Source organism: Lepisma saccharinum, chromosome 22 (assembly GCF_977018435.1).
Source record: "Lepisma saccharinum chromosome 22, izLepSacc3.1, whole genome shotgun sequence".
Lineage (NCBI taxonomy): Eukaryota > Metazoa > Arthropoda > Insecta > Zygentoma > Lepismatidae > Lepisma > Lepisma saccharinum.
The window spans coordinates 21,811,842-21,832,265 of NC_139250.1; the positions used below are offsets into that span (position 1 = coordinate 21,811,842).

Here is a 20,424-nt window from a genome sequence, read left to right on the forward strand (position 1 = left end):
ATTTTTTTTCCATTCTTTCACATTCCATAAAGTAAAGATACCCTAAAGCACTAATAAAATACATGAGTAGACAAAAAAATGTTAAGTAGAAATACGAATGTTGAAAATATTTCAAGATTCCTCGCTCTGAATTTGAAAAGAGGTAAATTTATGTGCATTTTGAAACACTGAACAAGTTCTCATCCACTTGGAAAGAATTGCCGTCACATTTGAATGCAAGGAGGCAAATTCATGATGATTTTATACGAAATTTTTATGTAAGATACCTTGCACAACACCAAACGATTCTGCAAAGTGTGTCTTTTCCTTGGTTATTGGCGAAAAATGGTTCGAAACTCCGGCACAAGGTTTCTTCAACTGAGATCAACGTGCTTTACTGAGGTTTTCGTTAGAAATCTCCTGGAGTAGTTGGTTAGATGACAACACTTTTCATTTTTTACTGTTTTCGTCAAGATCGAAACATCGTAGGTTCAAATCCCACCCCTTCCTGATTATGTTTTCTTTTTTTATTTACCGAATACGAAGTGTTGTAATAACGTAATATAAGATTATATGATATTACTGTAAATATTTATGCGATGCATACTCAGTGGCGGCGATTGAGTTCCAAAACTGATGGGGCAAGGTGTCAAAACTGGGGGTTTCCCTTGGGAGATAAGGTTTAGCATAGTGGGAGGGCAACTGTTCCTCTACCCCCCCCCCCCGTCTAATCGTTGCCACTGTGCATGCCTCAAGTAATATTTCTACTAATGTTCTTAAACTTTCAGTGATTGGCAGGATGTAGGAAAGACTTATCCTTTCATTCAGCTGTCATAAGTTATGTTAACACATACGCGTATTTTAAGAACTTATATGTCATTAATATATGTTCTTAAACAGGATGTTGTAATCAAGGGGTCCCGGGCTCAACACCCGGTGGAGGCACGTTGCTTCGGATTCTAGTTTAAAATATAGATCCAGTACCGAATAGTCTGTCTGTGCAGCAAGTAGACTTAAAACAACAATAGAGAAACATATACAAATCAGCGGCGTATACTCTGGGTCATCTAGGTAATAGCAGATGACCCGGCTGTATTTCTTTTTTTTTAAAAAAAAAATGTATATATATACACATTTCTTCCCAATTTTCTTCCAAACCAATTTCGATGCATACATTTCCTTGCTTCCAGCGCGCGAATACTTCCAATCGTTTGCCGCCGAATGTCCGGGAACCTTTCTCCAGCCGGTGGAATGTCTATAGGGAATCTCACCCTGACGTCATTCCTCCCGCTTCCCTTGCAACCCTTGGCGAGGAGGGAGGAGAAAGGAAAGAGGGGGAGGAAACATTGCTTTTCAGGTGCGGTGATTCCGTGCCCAGGGTAAGCTCCTTCTTGTGAGAGTCCACCGGTCGCACTCTCAACCTTCAGAGCCTCTCCATTCCCTCCGCTGAATAGGGAAAACATACCCGGTAGAGTGCGAAGAACAGGAAAACTGAATAACATGGGCAAACCAATTCTACGCTAATTTTCACTTTACATTTGCTTCTGTCTTGCTGATTTCTGTTACTTGAACATAAATTTATCAAAAGGGAAAAACTTAAATATTGAAGATGAAGCAAACTGAATTAAAATTCAAAGCTTAAGAAATTAAAGCACCTATTTGCTGACTCCCCCCAATCCTTGTATTTACAAAAATAGTGATTGTTTCTCCTCTCTAATCTTCAAAAGCAGCGAGAATACTTCTTTCACGGAACTGAATATTTTTTAAAGGGAAAGATATGAAAAATAAATTATATATATTAGTTAATTTAAGTTGCTATATTCCGCCTGTTTAGATTAATAGTGATGAAGATGAACGAATTAAACATAAACGAAAAAAACACATCAGGCACGTAACCAGGTGGAGGACTCGGGGGGGCTGAAACCCCCCCTCCCCGAAATCCTACAAATATCTAATTTAAAAAGTGTATAGTGATAATTAATTTTACTTCATTAGCAGGATTAAACACTTTCCATAATACGTTGTAATAATCTGAGATTCATCTTCAGGACTTCTAACCCCACTGTTTCAACTTTATGTGGCGGCTGCTAATAAGGGATGATTCTCATCCCGAAATAAAATTCTGGCTCTGACCTGCAATGATTCGAACTTTTAAAAATCTGTCATTTCGAGCTCGGAAAGGGATTTTTTTTTATCATTCATAGGGAATTTCTTTCTGAGCCAGGAGCACAACAACAGAAGTTTGGCACGTGAAACTGAATGCGTGTAGTCGTTGGCTTCGTGTTTATTATTTATTAAGGTGTTAGTGTTTGTCGTGATAGTGCTGTGTTAAAGGGTAATGGATGTGGTACAAGATTTGCTGGTGAAACCTTTTGGAACAAGATCTTTTCAGGAGAAGTTGCAAATTGTTAATACAGGTAGGCCAGTGTCATCGCTTGAACTTATTTCTACACACAAAGACAAAAATCGGGAATATGTGAGGCATATTCGCAAGCAAATTATGACAAAACACCATGGTTGACAGGAAGTATAAGTGTTAATAAGCTTTGCATTTTTGTTGGCCGTGCTTACTTTTCGGGGCTGAAAAGAATGTATGGACGCGTGGCTGATACTGTAATCTTTGCAACACTTGTGTCAAACATGAAAAATCCAAAAGTCACATAACTTCCTTTGTTAAGCTGCAATCTTTCGCAAAGACACGTATTGACGTGAACTGGACAAACAGCGTGCTTTGGATGTGGTACGGCACAAGTGATCGGGTCCTGGAGTAAGTTGAATTTTGCACTTAAATTAATATTGCGGGTTTTTATTTCACTAGTGCACGTCTTTCATTTTATATTTCACAGGCTGTTTTTTATAGCTTTATAATACTGTCTTGTTTTATTATTTGAAATTCTACTCGTATAGTAAACTGCAATAACGAGAATTAATTGATTGTGATCGTAGCAATAAGACAAATATTCCGACACAATATTCCTAAGTCCAATATGGAGCTTGACATAAATTGCACGGAAACTTTTGGAGTTTGAGGATCAAAAGGTCGGAGATTACCCACTCGTTAGAACCAGCATACACCACTGATACAAATAGAATGTTCTTTGCTTGGAAGTTACGAGTGAGTAGCGTAACCCGGTCATAAAAATCTTCTATAACGGCCGAGGGCTCCACGTGCTGACCCCACGTCACCTCATACCAGTTGAAGAACTCACACCTCTAGGTAGAATTGTGGGAAGGAGACTGGCAGTCGGGAGATAGGCCAAGGCCCTATATGCTCGTCAATACTCGTCAGAAATTCAATCAAATTCATTCAGCTGTGCGTCATAAGTTGTGTTAACACACATTATGAGTCAATAATAATAAGTTAAGAAATTGACAAGACGTTTCTGTACTGAAGGTAACTAGAGGTTGTTTTCTTGTAACGTCGTTACTGTGTCCAGCTCGGCATTGTGATTAAAATTACTCTATCTGCATGTTCACTTTCCTCTTACATAAGTTTTCCTTTCGCGAAAACATCGTTCCATAGTTTCCAGTTTCTCAATATATTTTTCTATGAAGTGTTGAATATAATTCTAGCCTGCTTTCCACAAGCTACACAACTTCTTCCTCTCTCTCTCTCTCTCTCTCTCACTCAGAGGTGCAATGTAACATAATTTAAGAAGGCCATTGTTGCACAAACGATAAACGAACATGTGTTAAATTCGGTAAGATCAGCAGGTAAGGGAAGCTCGATTTTAGCTGCAAATCAGTGCCTTCGTTATAGGAAAATCCCCAACAAAGCAAGGAAATAACTAATGAATGGTTAGATATGCTTTACGATCTTTAGGGTTAAAAATAGGTGATCTAAATCTTTAAAAGAAAACCGTTTTCCAGATAGAATAGGTGTATGCATGAATAGAAAACAAAAATTAAGATATTGTATTAGCTGTGGAGTTCATTCTGTTGTAGCTTTGTGGCACATCCGGTAAAGGCACCCATTTCCAGTTCCACTTGTGTCTTTGATTAGGGTTCGAGCCTCACTTCATCTGGATATTTTTATTTATATTGAGGCCTGTAAGACAATAATATATGAAAGGTTCCAAATTATTTCTTACACGAGTGTATTTTTTTTTTAATTTGTTAGTCCTGAAAAGGACTGTTTGGGAAAATTGAACATTTATTTAATATCTTGTCCAGTAGCCACCTGCATCTATGACATGTCTCAGGCGTCGAGGAACGGATTGCACAAGATGTCGAATATACCTGTGCGAAGTGCACACTTCATTCCAGGCATTGTTGACGTGGTCAAATAGTTCATCACTTCTGCGAGGTGGTGGATCGGGCCAGCTTTCTTTCAAACATCGAACGACCTCGGCCCACATATTTTCAATTGGGTTGATGTCGCATCCCATGGGTGGCCAGTCAATTAGATGTATGTCGTTTCGTTCAGAAAACCAACGCTGAACGATGGCTGAATCATGGATGGAGGAGTGGTCTTGCTGGAAGTCAATATTTCCCTCGGGATACAAAGCTCGCACGCCAGGAACCATAACATGCTCCAAAATGTGCACATACTGTATCCCGTTGAGACGTCCTTCTATGCGGTGTAGGTCACCTCCGCCACCGAGAGATATCCAACCCCAGACAGGCACGCTCACGCGTCCACGCCGACGTGAGTTAGCAAAAAAATGGGGATCAAATCGTTGTCCTTGACGCCGGTAGACCAGAACCGGACCATCATTTGCAGTAGAAAATACTTTCTCGTCTGAGAAGATTACTCTATCCCAAATCCTATCAATATTTTCTTCAGCAAATGCTAGCCTATCAGTTCTGTGTGCATCCGTCAAGACCTCCTTCTTTGCTGCCCTTCGTGCCCGTAAACCAGAAGCAGCCAGCCTCCGCCGAACTGTCTGTGGGCAACCAGGAAAATCGGCCCTTGCCTTGAGTTGAGTGGCTGACTGGAATGGATTGGCTTCACACTCCGCTATCAGCCGATCGTCTTGCACTGGTGTCGAAACACGGCCCCAGCTCTCGCGTCTTTTCCGTGATGCCTCACCAGTTTCTTCGTATCGAGCCCACCACCTCCTTGCTGTCCGTGCTGGAACGCCATACTGCTCGCCAGCTAAACCAGGTGACAATCCAGCTCCCTCGATCAAACCGATCACTCTTTCTCTTGTGGATTTGTTGTAGTGCTCCATTCTTCGCGAGGTTGAAGAAAGAAATGTTGCATGCCTCTGTTTAGAGCATAGTTCAAAGGAAATAAGGTCTTCTATTGGTATAGTTAATCACGTGATGCTGCAGTTGGTTCAAAGACGACTTCCAATTACATTCAGCCATGAAAAGTTTCGTACGAATTCATACCAGAAAAGGATGTCAAGAATAATAAAATAAATTTAACCATTATTTACAATTACATTACTTTCATTTAACAAATAAATAAAGAATAATTATGACAAATGTGCTACAACGAGTGCTCTTTACATCCATGTGTAAAAGTATTTGGTATTACTAAACACGCACACACGTTCGGAACATCTGTAGCGTAGTTGTAACGTTTCAGACAAGCATACATCTTCTTACGTTCATCTTTTCTCTTTGAGGTATTGGTTCAAACCCGGCTCAGCTTTCACGTTTTTTTTTATGTAATACTTAGTAAAGTTTTTGTCACAATTTTTTCGTCCACAAAAAAACAATAAAAACAATAATTAAACGATCTTCTCCCCAAAACAATAATTGCAACATCATATTTATTCACATAATAAATCTATTCCACTCATAAAATTGATTCCTTCGGGTCTTAATGCAACATCACCGAAACATTCAAGTTTCAATGTTCATGTTGGAAATTGAACAATAAACAGTTTTGGGGACACATTGCTTTATATAAAACCTCATGTTATTATAGAAATATACACAAGACGTCGAATGAAAGTATGCGTAAGGAATACTCTTGAAACTCTAGAGTTGTAATCATGCGATTTGTTTTTCATAGAGTAATCTGTTATATTCAAGGTTAATTATTTCAAATTTTTTGTATTCAGTAAATATCGTACTTCTGTGTTCACTTCAACAGAAAAGAAATTGAGCGGCTAGGATTTGAACCTGTGATCTTTCATTTTAGATAAAAAAAATACACGTCTTACCAACTGTTCTACAAGGAAATAGACAAAAAGTTTCCTAACATGGTTGCGGCAACAACCACCTGCCAGTGCTCCAAACATTTCTTTGCCACAGATTGTGGATAAGTTCCTCTCTACACAAATGCCCGGTATTTTGCAGTGTATTTTAGCTCAAATTTTGCCTAAACTCATGCGAACTTTGATGAAGAGGATTTACCGGGATATCAACGAGGTTATTTCTGGATAGGCTTCCGAGGTTTCGAGAGCTCTTTTATCTTCAGGGATTGAAGGGATGACGGATAACGTGCTTGTTACTGGCAAGCGTGGTCGTAACTGCGATTCCTCATGCTGCCGAATTTTATTTTCGGAAGGAGTATGGCATCGGACGTAAAAAATATATATACTGTTCTTGGATGATCTCTCTGTGTATATCAGGAGGTGGCAGTAATGATGAAGCGTTTAGAATTTTCGGAGACCATTTCAATTATATTACTGAATCACGTGCCACGTGGAATGGTAGAATCAAGTAACGTATAAGCAAGTCTGAGGGTGGCTGTTTTGAATATTGCGAATTTGGTGGAAAGTTCGATAGATATACTTTCTGTTGAAATAACAGTATTATTTTCTTGAAATTAGACAAGTATTTTGGATATAAAGCAGTGCCGAATTAATGATCATTCTCAAGTTTTGCATTTATTAGATGTCACGTAATATATAAATAGTTATTAGTAGATTTTTATCGCATCGGCCTCGGTCGCAAAAGGTATTTACTTACGTTTATTGGGGATTTATTATTAGATTTAGATGCATTGGAAGATCGAAGTGAGGGGAACAAGAACAGTCATTACTAAATAAACGACATCACATAACCAATCTTAGCGAATTGAATACATTAAACTCTCCCGTTCGTTACAAAAATTCAATACATCAATGTAGTGGATTATTTCCTATTATAATTGTGTGTGTTTGTGTGTTAGTATTTTGAAATAATTAATATTTTAGTTGTGGAGTGAAGAGCGTACACAATACTTATCTTAAATTCCATTACTTGATTGATGATTTGGTTTAATTTACTTCGCCTTTGTGACGTTTTTGGTTCATCGCGAAGATGAGAATGGGTGATGGGATGATGAAATTGATGAAGGAACACTTACAAAGAACACCCATGCCTGACCAGGATTCGAACCCAGGATTAAATACCATTACCTACAGCATCCTGAATGCATATATATTATATGTAAATTAGTCATAATGTGTGTTAACTCAGCTTATGACGAATAGCTAAAATACAAAAAGTTTTAACCTTAAATCCTGGCAAGCAACTGAATAAGCATTAACCTTCTTAGGGAGAAAATGTGCAGAAGAGACATCCCTTGAAGTGTGCATCGGATATTTTACAGTGTTGAAATATCAATTGTCTCTGTTTAGCACACACACACACAAAAAAAAAAAAAAAAAAATAGAGGGTGGGATTTGAACCCGCGACCTTTCAAGTATGTTGAAAAATATGGATACCAGCGTCTAACCAACTGCTCTACGTTAACTTAATGACAACATTCCCTTACAAACACGTAGATGTTTATGATAAAATCGATCTTCCTGTGTTCCAGCATGTTTTCTCCACAAGTCGTGAAATAAATGATTTCTTTTAGATCTGTTCGATATTGTGCAGGGCATTGTAAATAAAATGTCGCATAAACTCCTCAGAAATTTGCCTCTTTCTACTCAAACTTGATGGCGATTTACTCCAGGAGGAGAAAACCCCTGTTCAGTGTTTCAAACCTATGTGATATCAAGTCGAGCACGCAGAATTGTTACAATTTCGCACGATTCTCATTCTTATTCTTATTTCAATTTACTATTTCAGTTTCAGTGTGTATTATATTAGCGATTGATAGTTTATAAGTTCATGGAATGTGCGAAATTGGAATCCTTTCACCGCAGCATTTTTCGTCTAGTTGAATGACGAACTCAAAGTTGGCTACTCTCAGCTGGCGCTGAAGTGCAATGTTGCTAAGTTTACGATTTTAGGACTTAGAATTCTTTCGGGGCGGTCAAATAAGAAGTTGAGAAGTGTACCCGACATTATATTTATGGATATATATCATATCAGTAAAATTATCAATATATTAGCCGATACTGATAGAGTACAGATTAATCTCTCTCATCACTAAATTCTTTTAAATATCTTATTTACATAGGTAATTTTATGATTTTAAATTATATTTCTTTTTGTAGGATGGAGCAGCCAAGATAGCAGCAATTGCATGGTCACCAAACAATCTGAAGTTAGCAATTTGCTCAGCTGATCGAGTGATAATACTATTTGATGAAAGTGGTGAGAGGAAGGACAAATTCTCCACCAAGCCTGCAGATCCCAAGGTGAACCTTTGAATACTGCTGATCGTAGACATATTACAGAATTTTGAAAGACCCTTGTTTTTGTGTCCATATATTACCTAAAATAGCAAGAAGTATTGTCCATGTAACGTAACGTCCCTACAAACACTTGGCATATCTTCACTCAATAGTGCCCCTTGCAATCACAACAGAATATGCCACAGACGAGCACGAACTTGAGTTTCAGTTAGTTGGGTTTTAAAGCCAGAATCACACGGAACTGGATTTCCAGTAGGAATGCCCTAGTTGGCACTGGACTGGCTACCCATTTGCTAGTTTTTGCCTCAAACGGTATTTGTTACCATCCTTGTCAATAGACTTTTGTTTCCATAAGACATTGCGCAGAGCAGACAATGTAAAGATGGACGAACAATTTGAAGAATGTTGTAAGGGAATTACTGCTTTGTGCTTTTATTAAAAATTAATAAAGAAAAGTATGGACTAGAGATTGGCTCGAAAAAAATATGGTAACCAGTGCATACCGAACAAGCTTTTTGATGAACTCAGGTGTGCATAATCATACATAAGATTCGCAGGATTCATTCACAAATAAAAAAGTCAAACGTTTATTAATACACTTGTAATAATAAGGATTTTCATTTTCAGGTAATCATATTTGTCACGTACACATCTCATCGCTTTGCATAAATATCTAAATATTAATGAACTGAACACGAACGCACTGCATGTCATCTATTTACTTTTTCTTTATCGAGAAACGGAGAAACTAACAAAGGCAGCCAGCATGAAACCACAGACAAAAAACTCTACTTTCCAAACTGACAGAATCCAGCCAAGGAAAGTCAGTAGCAATTAGAACATGTCCTATTCCTCCAAACCAGTCAAGCAGGCAGCCATCACTTCTGGTCAGGTAGCCAGTTCAGTGCCAACTAACTGGATATCCAGTTCCGTGTGATTCGGCCTTAACTTCACTTTATGCACAGGAAGGTTAACTGTGACTTGGCCTACAGATTAAAGTGGGATCCGAACCACTATATACCTCCACCAGGTATCAAATGCTTTATTACAAGACAAGCACGAAGTTACCAGCAGTGATGTGTCATAAATTATTAGCCTACAGTTGTGTCGAAACATTGATTATCTCTCAGGGTAGAGCTGAATGTTACCTTAAATTCAGATATTTGCGAACTACTGATGTCTTTTGTTCATCATAAGACAAATAGAAGTAATGTCACCTCAGTGGCCAGAACACTGTTTGGTCAAGACATGAAGGATCTGTGATGGAGTTTTGGTGTGAGCATGTCTGTGTCACTTCATTAATTTAATGTAATCATCATTCATCTTCATCATTGTGATTAGCATAAAGACATAGGAGGGGTGTAAAATACAAGACATAAATACATACAATTCAAGCATGTGCTAGTAGTATATCAACATTATAATGGTACCTACATGTAAAAACTAATGCAGTGACACAGAGGTGAAAAACTTACAATGTGGGAACATTTTATAACATTTTGCACTGTTAGAACTATGAAGATTGAATGTATAATATGCGAAAACATGAAATGTAGGTAGATAAAATTGAGTTTCCACTGTAGTTGTTTTGCTAAAGCTAAAAATGTTTCTTAACAAACATTTATTGTTCTCAAGTGAAGGTGATTTGTTTCAATATTTTTTTTTTCATTATCTTATTTTAGTATGGAAAGAGAAGTTACACTGTGAGGGGTTTGGCCTTTTCTCCCGATTCAACCAAAATTGCAGTTGGGCAGACTGATAATATCATTTTTGTATATAAAATTGGCGAAGAGTGGTGAGTAATGATTCGTAGAGGTACATATTTTTGGTAAATAAAAAAAGCAAAATTTCGTTGTTACAGTGGTTAAAATTCAGGTCAAAATCAGTGTATAAAATTACATTTCGGCGTTAAAATGATGAATATAATCCATTAACTGATTAATAAAAATTATACAAGAATCATCAGATGGCTGAAAAGTACCCTTTATTTACAGGAACAATAATAAACCCAACTTGATTAAAATACAATTGAAAGCCAATCTAGGTATATACGAGAGCCATTTTTCATGTAGTGGCAACACTGTTTGTATATGCTTGTCAGTTGTTGCTGGGACAAAAGACGACCGGGTCTTGTACAGTCTTGTACTACGGATCGTGTGTAGGTGTTGAATAGTACTGTTGTGTGGTAGTTAGAAGACGTTAAAGTGAAGTGTGTGTATAATACCGCCCTGAACAATGTTCATGCGTGAAGAACAGCGGATATTCATCAAGTTTCAGGTTGCACGTGGAAGGAATGCGTGGCAAATTCGCAAGGGCTTACGCGAGGTATGGGGGGGACCATGATTTACCATATCGTACCATTTCCAGATGGGCCAAGGCATGTGAAAGTGGTCGTGAATTGGCTGCGAAAGAACATGGCGGCGGGCATCCTTGCATGGCAACAGATCCATATCACCTTTATGCACTTCGCAGATTGCTGGAGAATGATCGGAGTATTTTTGTATGTATGTACGAGGTGTTGGAACACCCCTTTATTCTTCTGACATGAGTCCCTGCGACTTTAATTTTTTTTTTCCAAGATGAAGGGACCGCTGAGGGGAAACACTTTCCAGGCCACAGGAGGTCTCTGTGCAAACTGGCACAAAGGAAAGCTATCAATGGCATCCAACGACTGCCAGATGTTTGGAAACGTGGTCATGCAGCAGGAGATTTCATTGATGGATTGTAATGATTCTAGCTATGTATCTTCTTTCATGTCTCTTTCTCATACATGTTGCCACTACAAGAAAAATGGCCCTCGTATTTAATTATCCCCCTGTTAATTTGATTTAAACACTGCACTTATTATACAAAATAAACAAATCCCTTCTTTTAATCATGTAGTTACCAGAGTATTAAGTTTATTCCTGTGTAAGGGAGTCCATTTTTGCTTCTCAAATATTTACAGCAGAATTTAATAAATTTTCCGTGAATTGCATAACTTACAGGATAATTCAAGCTTCAGAAGGTGTTGCGTTGCTAAATAAATTCTAAATTTCGTGTTTAAGAGTTTATTTCACATTTTGCAGTACATGGTGCATCGTTTTGTGACAAAACAGAGCAGTAAAATGCACCTCAACACCTTTTAGATACATAAAAAATGAACATTACAAGATGTTATTTCACATTTCGTGTTTCCGTCAAAAACGAAATATTCATGCCTCTAGGGACATGCAAACATATTTCATTTATTAGGCACTTGGCAATGATAACAATGCACTTGGTGCATCTTGGACAGAATTGGTATTTCAGAACCTGTACTAGAATTACAAGCAATCCGATATTTAAACTGGGACTGAACTTACACTGATGTTGATACCTGTAGATGCTTTTCCAGAATCTGGGTATATTTTATGCAACAATTCTATACTTTAATTATCCTGGAAATTATGCAAAAATGGTTCATTTTGTTTAAAGTTCTTAAATATTTTGAAGCAAAATGATGTAGTATAATTGTTAACAACTTTCTAGTTTTGGTATTGATAAAAATCTGTAAGAGTAATGGCATGGGTATGGATGCTGGTTGAAAGTGGTATTGGCTAAGTCCCAGTTTATATCAATTCCAATATTAATAAAATATGGTATGTTGTTCATAATTAATACAGTATAGTGTTGAAAAACTCAATATGCTGACCAAGGAGAAGCATCTTAAGAATAGCGAAGAATGCAAACAAGAAAAAGGAAAACACAGAAGAGGAAGGGATTATCTATGAAGTGAAATGTAAAGAATGCCAGACTGTGTACATAGGAGAATCGAAAAAGAGGATGAAAGACAGGTTAAAACAACATAGGGATGATGTAGGACTTAAGAGAGAAATGCGATATTTAAACACACGAGAGAAACAAGACATGACATAGAGTGGGATGAGGCTAAGCAGATAGAAAGGGAGAAGAGAATACTAGTGAGAAAATGGAAGGAGGCCAAGGAAATAGAGAGAAAGGTGAAGAAGACACAATGAACTGGAATGGGGGACTGAAGATAAACAAAGAATGGAAGAAGGTGTTAGAAAGAGTGGATAGGACAAGAGAGAAAGAGGAGAGAAGAAGGAAGAAGAATGAAGGAAAAAGAGCATGAGATAAAGAGTTCAACCACATTCTAGATGGAAGTAAATAAGTTTAGCCTTTTAGGTGAAAGTACAGTTGACAAGGGAAAGCCACCTGCTAGAATGTTCCAGTACAACTTTCTAATAGTCTGGAGGGGAGTAATGTTTGTCTATATATATATCGTCCTGTTTTGTACCTTGTTACATTTGTACTTGGTGCAGAGTCTGAAGAAGACCTTGCCAGAAGGTTGAAACGTTACGTTTAGTTTGTGTTTTATAATAAAATAAATTTCTGCCTTGGTCAGCATATTGAGTTTTTCATATCATGGAAACAAGGCTTAATGGTGTTATTGTATAGTGTTGTATATTTTGTGTCCTCCTCCATGGCCATGCTGTCTAAGGTATTGTGCTTTGGGCTCCAACTGCGGGATGGCATGGGTTCAAGTCCACCTGGGTTCAGTTTGTGGGTTTTCGGCTTGTGTATAGGACCGGTGACAACCCACCATCAAGAGGAAAGTTGGAAGCTACGAGTGAGTAGCGTAACCTGGTCTCAAAAATCTCCTATAAGGGCTGAGGTTCGACATGCTGACCCCACGTCACCCTATTATCGGTTGAAGATCTCCACATCTCCAGGTTGGATTATGGGAGGGAGACTGGCAGTCGGGAGATCAGCCTAGGCCCTTCAAGGGCTGTCGAGCCACGGGTTATTTTATTATTTATTATTATTGTTGTATATTATGTAAGGGAAAAAGTACCTAGGTATTGTATGTTTAAAACTTGGTTTTCTTTGAAATCTTTCAAATCTATCACACTTTTTTTTTGTATTTATACATAAATGTATTTATAATGTAAAGATACAAATTTTTATAACATTCATATTCAGAATACTGGAAACACCCCACTGTGTTTCTACGATGCAAACTATTGAGAAAATGATTTAGTCCAAGTGACATACAAGCGACAAGTGTCATGTGCATCTTATCGTGTCACTTCGGTATGAATGGTTGCCTTTATTTCTGAAGGTTCATTTCCAAGGGACATGCATCACATATCAACACTGTCTTATCTTAAGAAAACTGGAGTTGTACTTGTTTCTCCAAGCTCATCATAGAAATCAAACCATTTACAAACTGTAGCACAGGATGAAACTAAACTGGAAAGAAATGCAAAAAAAGTGTAAGGATTATTTCTTAAAAAGGCACACTTAAGTGTGTAATTTTCTGAACGAGTTGCTACTGGAAAATGTAGGTTTTTCTAGCAGAACAAAATTTACTGAAATAATACACTATTTTTTGTCTCCTGCTTCTTTTATGCAGTATTTTTTCATAGAATTGCTGTCATAGTTCATGACAAATGTAAATAATACAATTATACAACAATACATAGCATGTTGGTATGTATGTACATCAGGTTTATGCAGTATAAATTTTTCTGGTGTGGAAATCCTTGAAACAAGTGCAACTTAATGTCCACATCATGCAAACTTAATTTTTTGAGCCGTTTCGGTTTTCTAATACATTAGAACTACACCACAGGAGAGCAGGCAACTTTTCGTACATCTAACTTTCATTCTTCTTCTTCTTCTTCTGTTACTGTTTTTGTTTTTACTACAGCTAGCACAATCTCGCCTAACATGAATATATATGCCACCTGCAGTCAAATCTACTCGAAGCAAACACAAGGCCTTCTGCACTGCAACAGCACACTATATACATCATCCGTTAATAATAATCACTTTTGAAAATCTATATTTTTCCCATGGCTTTTCACCATTGCAAAAAGTATAAAACTGACCCTGTTTTATTAGAAACCATCATACCTGGCAACATTGCTGTGCCATCTTTCATGAACTTGTAATGTACTTTCACCTCATATTCATTCCTTTCTTTTATCCTCTTAACCAGGGTGCAAAATCCTTGAAATGACAGTAATTTTTTAAAGATTGTAATTTCTGTACTTTGTTATTTCTTATCCCGTTTTTAATACAAGTGGACGAGTTTGTTCTTACATGATTTATGTTTATTTAGGGGAGAAAAGAAGATAATATGCAACAAATTTGTTCAGCAGTCAGCTGTTACATGCCTTGTGTGGCCTACGGAAGGTTCTTTGGTATTTGGACTGGCAGATGGCAAAGTACGAACTGCCCACTCCAAGACAAACAAATCGCAAACACTCTATGCAACTGATTCGTATGTGGTTTCACTGGCTGTGAAGTAAGTAAACTTTTTCTTTAAAAATGTAAGTCATAGTGTTTTATTAAGATTAGGACTGAGTTGATACTGGTGCTAAGGTATCTCTGTGTATATGATATTTGGTTTATTTACACAATTTACGACAATAACGTTCTTCCGTTCAGTTCACATCATAAATTGTGTTAACACACATTATGAGGAATTTGTACATCATAAATATTCATTCTTAAACAGGATGTTCCAGGCAATTCTCATTAATGTTCATTGTTGTTAGTGCTCTTCACTGCACTGCACATCTAAAATAAATGTTGGATTTCAAGAAGACTTTGTGAAAATTACAACCAAAATCTTTCTGCTACCTCAGAATTTATGTTACTTCATGATTCTGCACATTCCACTTGGTATCTGATTGTCTACAATGATCCAAATGTTGTCTGGAAATTGCTGGAACTCTTTTAAACTGTTGTGAATTCCAGATATCAATGAAAATTTCACAGAAGTGTAGAAGAATTTGGCCTTCCCAAAAAGATTCTACCAAGAAGCAGTTTTGAACCCATGACTTTTCACCATTCCATTGATTATGGTCTCTCTAGACCAGGCTACTTAAGTTGAAGTAAGCAGTCCGTATGAGGGCTGTAATACATCCACATTTCTATTAGTGGCAGCACTTGAAGTGAAAAGTGTTGGATAGAGGGTAGTAGGGCATTATGGCAAGTAAATGACTTCGAGAATGGGCCATGGAAATTTTCCTTGTTTGGGTCAGGGGGAAGAAGTTCTAGTTCAATTATGTTAAAAAAATCAGATTGATGTTTCGAAAATATCGAAGGACAAGGCCTCTTTTTTTTCATGTCTTCCAACATGGCTGTGTGGTCTTAGGCACTGTGCTTTGGACTCGACTGCGAGATGGCATGGGTTCGAGTCTGCCTGGGTTCAGTCTCCAGGTTCTCGGCCTGTGTATAGGACCTGTGGCAACCCACCATCGTGAGGAAATTGGGGAGATACGAGTGAGTAGCATAACCCAGTCTCCAAATCTCCTATAACAGCAGGGGTTTCGACTTGCTGACTCCACACCACCCCATTACTGGTTGAAGATCTCCACACCTTTAGGTAGGATTGTTGGAGGGAGACTGGCAGTCGAGAGATCGGTCTAGGCCCTTCAAAGGCTGTCAAACTACGGGTTATTTATTATTAGATTTTTCACTAAAATGCACTTTCAGTCGTGCACCGTGGGTCTAAGGCATCATGCTTTGGGCTCTGGCTAAGGGATGCACACAGGTTCAAGTCTCCTGGAGGAAGCTTAACAACTTTTCTCTTGAGATTTTGGCCTGTATGTGTGTGACTGATGGCCACCCATCATCATTAGGATATTGGGGAGCTACAAATGAGTAATGTAACCTGGTCACGGAAACCCACAATAACGACTGGGGGTTGTGCTGACCACATGTCACCCTGTACGACAGTCGGTGTGTAAGCTCTGGCCCTCATGCACTGTTGCGGCACAGGTTGTTATTATATTATGCACTTAAAAGTTTTTGCATTGTTTTAAATAATTTCATGCTTGTCTTATTTATGTCAAGTTGAATCTTTCTTGTCTCTCTTCTTTTTTTTTGTCCTCTTTCCCTCTCCTTCTTTTGAATTTTTTTGAATTTTGAATTTAAAATTTTGGGTGCATCAGCACTTGATACGGGGTCCAGCCCCTTACCTAAACTAAAATGTAACTTATAACATACTGTGTGGTCCAAAAGTCCCGGAATGGTCAAATATCGTGAGAGATACACATCGAATCGGAAAACAAAAAAATACGTGTTGAATAAGTGAAAGAAAGCTATTGAATGATGTCACACTTGAAATTTTAAATGGAAACCCCCATTTTATATTGTAGAATTGGAAAGAGGACTGCATTCCGAGTCCAACAAGCTATCAACCATCCTCCTAGCTCAAATAGGAACGGAGATATGGCAATTTTAAATCTTGGGGAAAAAAAAATAATAAAAAAATATCATAAAACCCAAAATTTTTTCAAAGGGACGTATCTCTGCCCCTAATTGAGCTAGAGTGAAATCGATTGCAGATTCGGAATCTGCATGTCAAGACCTTTAATAGAGTATATGGAAGCGGGGGGGGGGGGCATGGTGGTTTACGATCAGATGCAGATTCCATATCTCCGTTCCTAATTGAGCTAGGAGGATGGTTGATACCTCGTTGGACTCGGAATGAAGTCCTCTTTCCGATTCTACAATACAAAATGGGGTTGCCATTTAAAATTTCACAGTTGCCTGCCCCCCCTGCCCCACCCCCAGGGGGCGGGGGTAGGGAATCAAATGTGATATCATTGAATAGCTTTCTTTCACTTATTAAACACGTATTTTGTCGTTTTCCGATTCGATGTGTATTTCTCATTATATGTGACCATTACAGGACTTTTGGACCACCCAGTATGTAACGTTGGGAGACTAAAATATTCTGACTTAGGTTAACAGAACTAAAATAAACATAACTAATGTCGTGTCGTAACTAAAATATTCTGACTTTGGTTAAAAGCTGAGGCTGTAAAGAGGGACTCAGCACACATAAGGACAAGACACAGGACGACACACAGAATTATACTGGCCAGGGCCAGTTGCCAGAGCCTCGTTCGTCTGCAAAATGCAGTCCAGGGTGTAGGATGTGGAAGTGAGATTGACAATTGATCATACTATGTGGAAGACCACCCCTCTCTCTCTCTCTCTCTCCTTCTGCCTGTCTGTGAGAAGAATCGCTGAAATTATTACAGTGGAACCTCAATTTTACATTTCCAGGTTTTACATTTTCCTGCATTATACATTCAATCTTGATGGTGCCAACATAACAAAATGTTATAAAATTTTCCTAAATTTTACGTTTTCCCGCATTTTAAGTGTCTTTAGCCTGGTCCCCTGAAAAACATAAGATCGAGGTTCCACTGTGTTAAAAAACTTATTACATTCAGAATCCTCAAAAATTTCATGTTTGTTCATTCCTTTTTTTTTATGACTTTGTTTACACAGTGTTCTTAAGGTTATTTTACCATGATGCCAGTAAAGTTATTTAAAATATCTAATTGTGATCATATTAGACATGGTCTCATTAGCATTTTACATTGTACTTTGCGAAATCTGTAGTTCATTAATTATATTATTTATGTATATTTCATTTCCTTCAGTTCACATGGAACAGGAATTCTCTCAGGTCATGCAGATGGGACCATTGTGAGGTTCTATGTTGCCGATGATCCTTCACCTGAGCCACAGGTAAGTGTCTTCGTTTTTATGTTGGGCAAGGGTAAATATTTCATATTGTTGGTCCATCCTTACTGAAAAGTGCAAATGGGACATATTAATTAGTACAGTAACCTGCCGAGTTACGTAAGTAATGCGTTCCGTAAACCTTTACGTAACTTGAATTTTATGTAAGTCGAATTTGTAAATTGCTTAAGTGTAACTTTGTAAGAGACTGCAATATTTATTATTATTATATGTATGTATATTATTTACACAGTATTATTTTATAAATGAAACATCATGCAGCAGTATTTACTCGGATATAAACTATAAAAGTATGAAAAATATATAAAAGAATATAAAAACAAACTGAAGTCACACTTTTCAAATAAAAAAATGTCTTGTGACTGCTACGTACAGTTGTTATGTAACTGTGAATTTATGTAACTCGTGTATTACGTAAGTTGGGAGGGATTACTGTACTCTGTCAGTATTGTCCTATACACACATATTAATGTTTCAGTTTATTGGTAAAATTACTGATAATTTCTAAAAATAGTCTGCAACTTAGTCACTGTTGTTACTATTTTCATGATTATGAAGGTGTAATTTATATACCCTTGTTCACCTTGTAATCAAGGGGTCCCCAGTTCTATACCTGGTGGAAGCACATAGTGGTTCGGATCCCACTTTAAACTGTAGGTCCAGTCCAGATTAGCCTTACTATGCATAAAGCTGACTTAAAGCACCAAATCATGAAATATATACCCTGGTTTTGTAAAGTAAATAAAGCAAGAACCAGTGAAATCACTTGATAACTTGATTGATTGATTGACTTGGTGTTTTAAGTCCACTTTATGCACAGTAAGGCTAATTGGGACTGGACATACAGTTTAAAGTGAGATCCGAACCACTATGTACCTCCACTGGGTATCGAGCCTGGGACCTCTTGTTACACTGCCACTGCACCGTCAGAGGCACCCTCACTTGATGACACACAGTAATTAAAGAGGTGAATAAATTATTCAGATTCTTCATGTAAGATGTGCAAATTTATTCCGGAGTGGTAGAATATTTGTTATTGTTTTTGGGAAGTCTTATATTTGTACTTTATTAGTATCAGCTCCTACTTAAAAGTGTCATACATTTCTTGCTACTAAAGGTATCAGTGGAAGAGTTGGAAAGTAGCTAAGTTGGTAGAGCATTAGCTAAGAACATCAGGGACGTAGGTTAGATTCAGTTTGATCCACATTGGCATGATGTAAAATTCTGATCCAGTATTTCACAAAGTTCATGTGGCTTCTTCAGGAATAAATTCTAAAATTGAAGCACGTACATGTTCGATAATGTACTGATAAAAATATTGTAAACCATAAGATATCCATAGGAATTTTCTTGGAGCTTACATATGGAAGGTGATGGCTAAAATGTGTAGTACTGCAACTATTTTTACTTTCATGTGGATATCCTTTTTAAATACAGGGAGTCCATAAAGTCCTGCAAAAAACTAAAACTCTCTAACTTGAAAACTATTAAGTTTATTAACAAAATATTTTGTGTGTACTTACAGCAAGGTTCAAAGTTTATTTCCTGCTTGTTAGGTTCATCGCCAAACCTCCAATTGTGCACCATCCACATCCAAACACTGTTGCAGTCTTTTTGTGAAACTGAGAATTGCGTGCTGACGGTGCTCTCCTGGGATATTCAGAATCACATCTCTTATTTTTTCTTTTAGGTCATCCAGATTAGCTGGTTTCTGTGAATACACCTCAGTCTTTATATGTCCCCACAACCAATAATCGCAAGGTGTCAAGTCTGGTGATCTTGCAGGCCAAGGTGTGGGCATTCTTCGGCCAATCCATCTTCGTCTTTCAGATCGTGTACAAATTTTAACTTGTAGGGCCGGGCCTCCACCTTCTTGCGTACGATCTTGTGTAATGTTGACTTTGGTATTTCCAGTTCCAGTGATCTTCGTTTCAGTGATTTCATTGGACTCCGATGCACCCTGTCCTGCACTGACTCAATCACATCGTCACTCGATCCTGGCCTTCCACTGCGTGGCAAATGTGACACACTTCCCGTTGCCTTGAACTTTTCATACCATCTCTTGATACTTGAATTTGCTGGGGGTGGTTTCCCATATGTTGTCTGGAACTTTCTCTGCACCGAAACACAAGATTTTAACTCTGCAAACCACAGAACACACTGTGTCTTTTCCTGGATGGACGCCATCTTAAGTCACATGGTCACGTGATTACCAGTGCAAGCGTCACTGAGCAGTGTGGCCAGAACAAAACTTTAAACTTCCACCCTTCTCACCCAATAAATGTGTAGAGTTTTAGTTTTTTGCAGGACTTTATGGACTCCCTTTATTTTTATTGCCACATTCTCGAACACTCCAGTTTTAGAATTTATCCGTGAAGATGTCAAGTTAATGTAGCAAAATGTTGGAATACAA

General features: G+C 37.8%; 1 protein-coding gene across 3 annotated transcripts in view; it reads left to right on the top strand.

The window, feature by feature from the left end:
- The window catches only part of Oseg2 (intraflagellar transport protein Oseg2), a 151,905-nt gene that overhangs the window by 11,965 nt on the left and 119,516 nt on the right, over positions 1-20,424 (top strand). For all 3 annotated transcript variants that reach the window (XM_083143793.1, XM_083143795.1, XM_083143794.1), the window contains exons 3-6: positions 8,313-8,456; positions 10,136-10,248; positions 14,563-14,748; positions 17,909-17,996. In XM_083143793.1, coding sequence (XP_082999919.1) covers positions 8,313-8,456; positions 10,136-10,248; positions 14,563-14,748; positions 17,909-17,996 — 531 coding nt within the window. The remainder of the gene's footprint in view (positions 1-8,312; positions 8,457-10,135; positions 10,249-14,562; positions 14,749-17,908; positions 17,997-20,424) is intronic.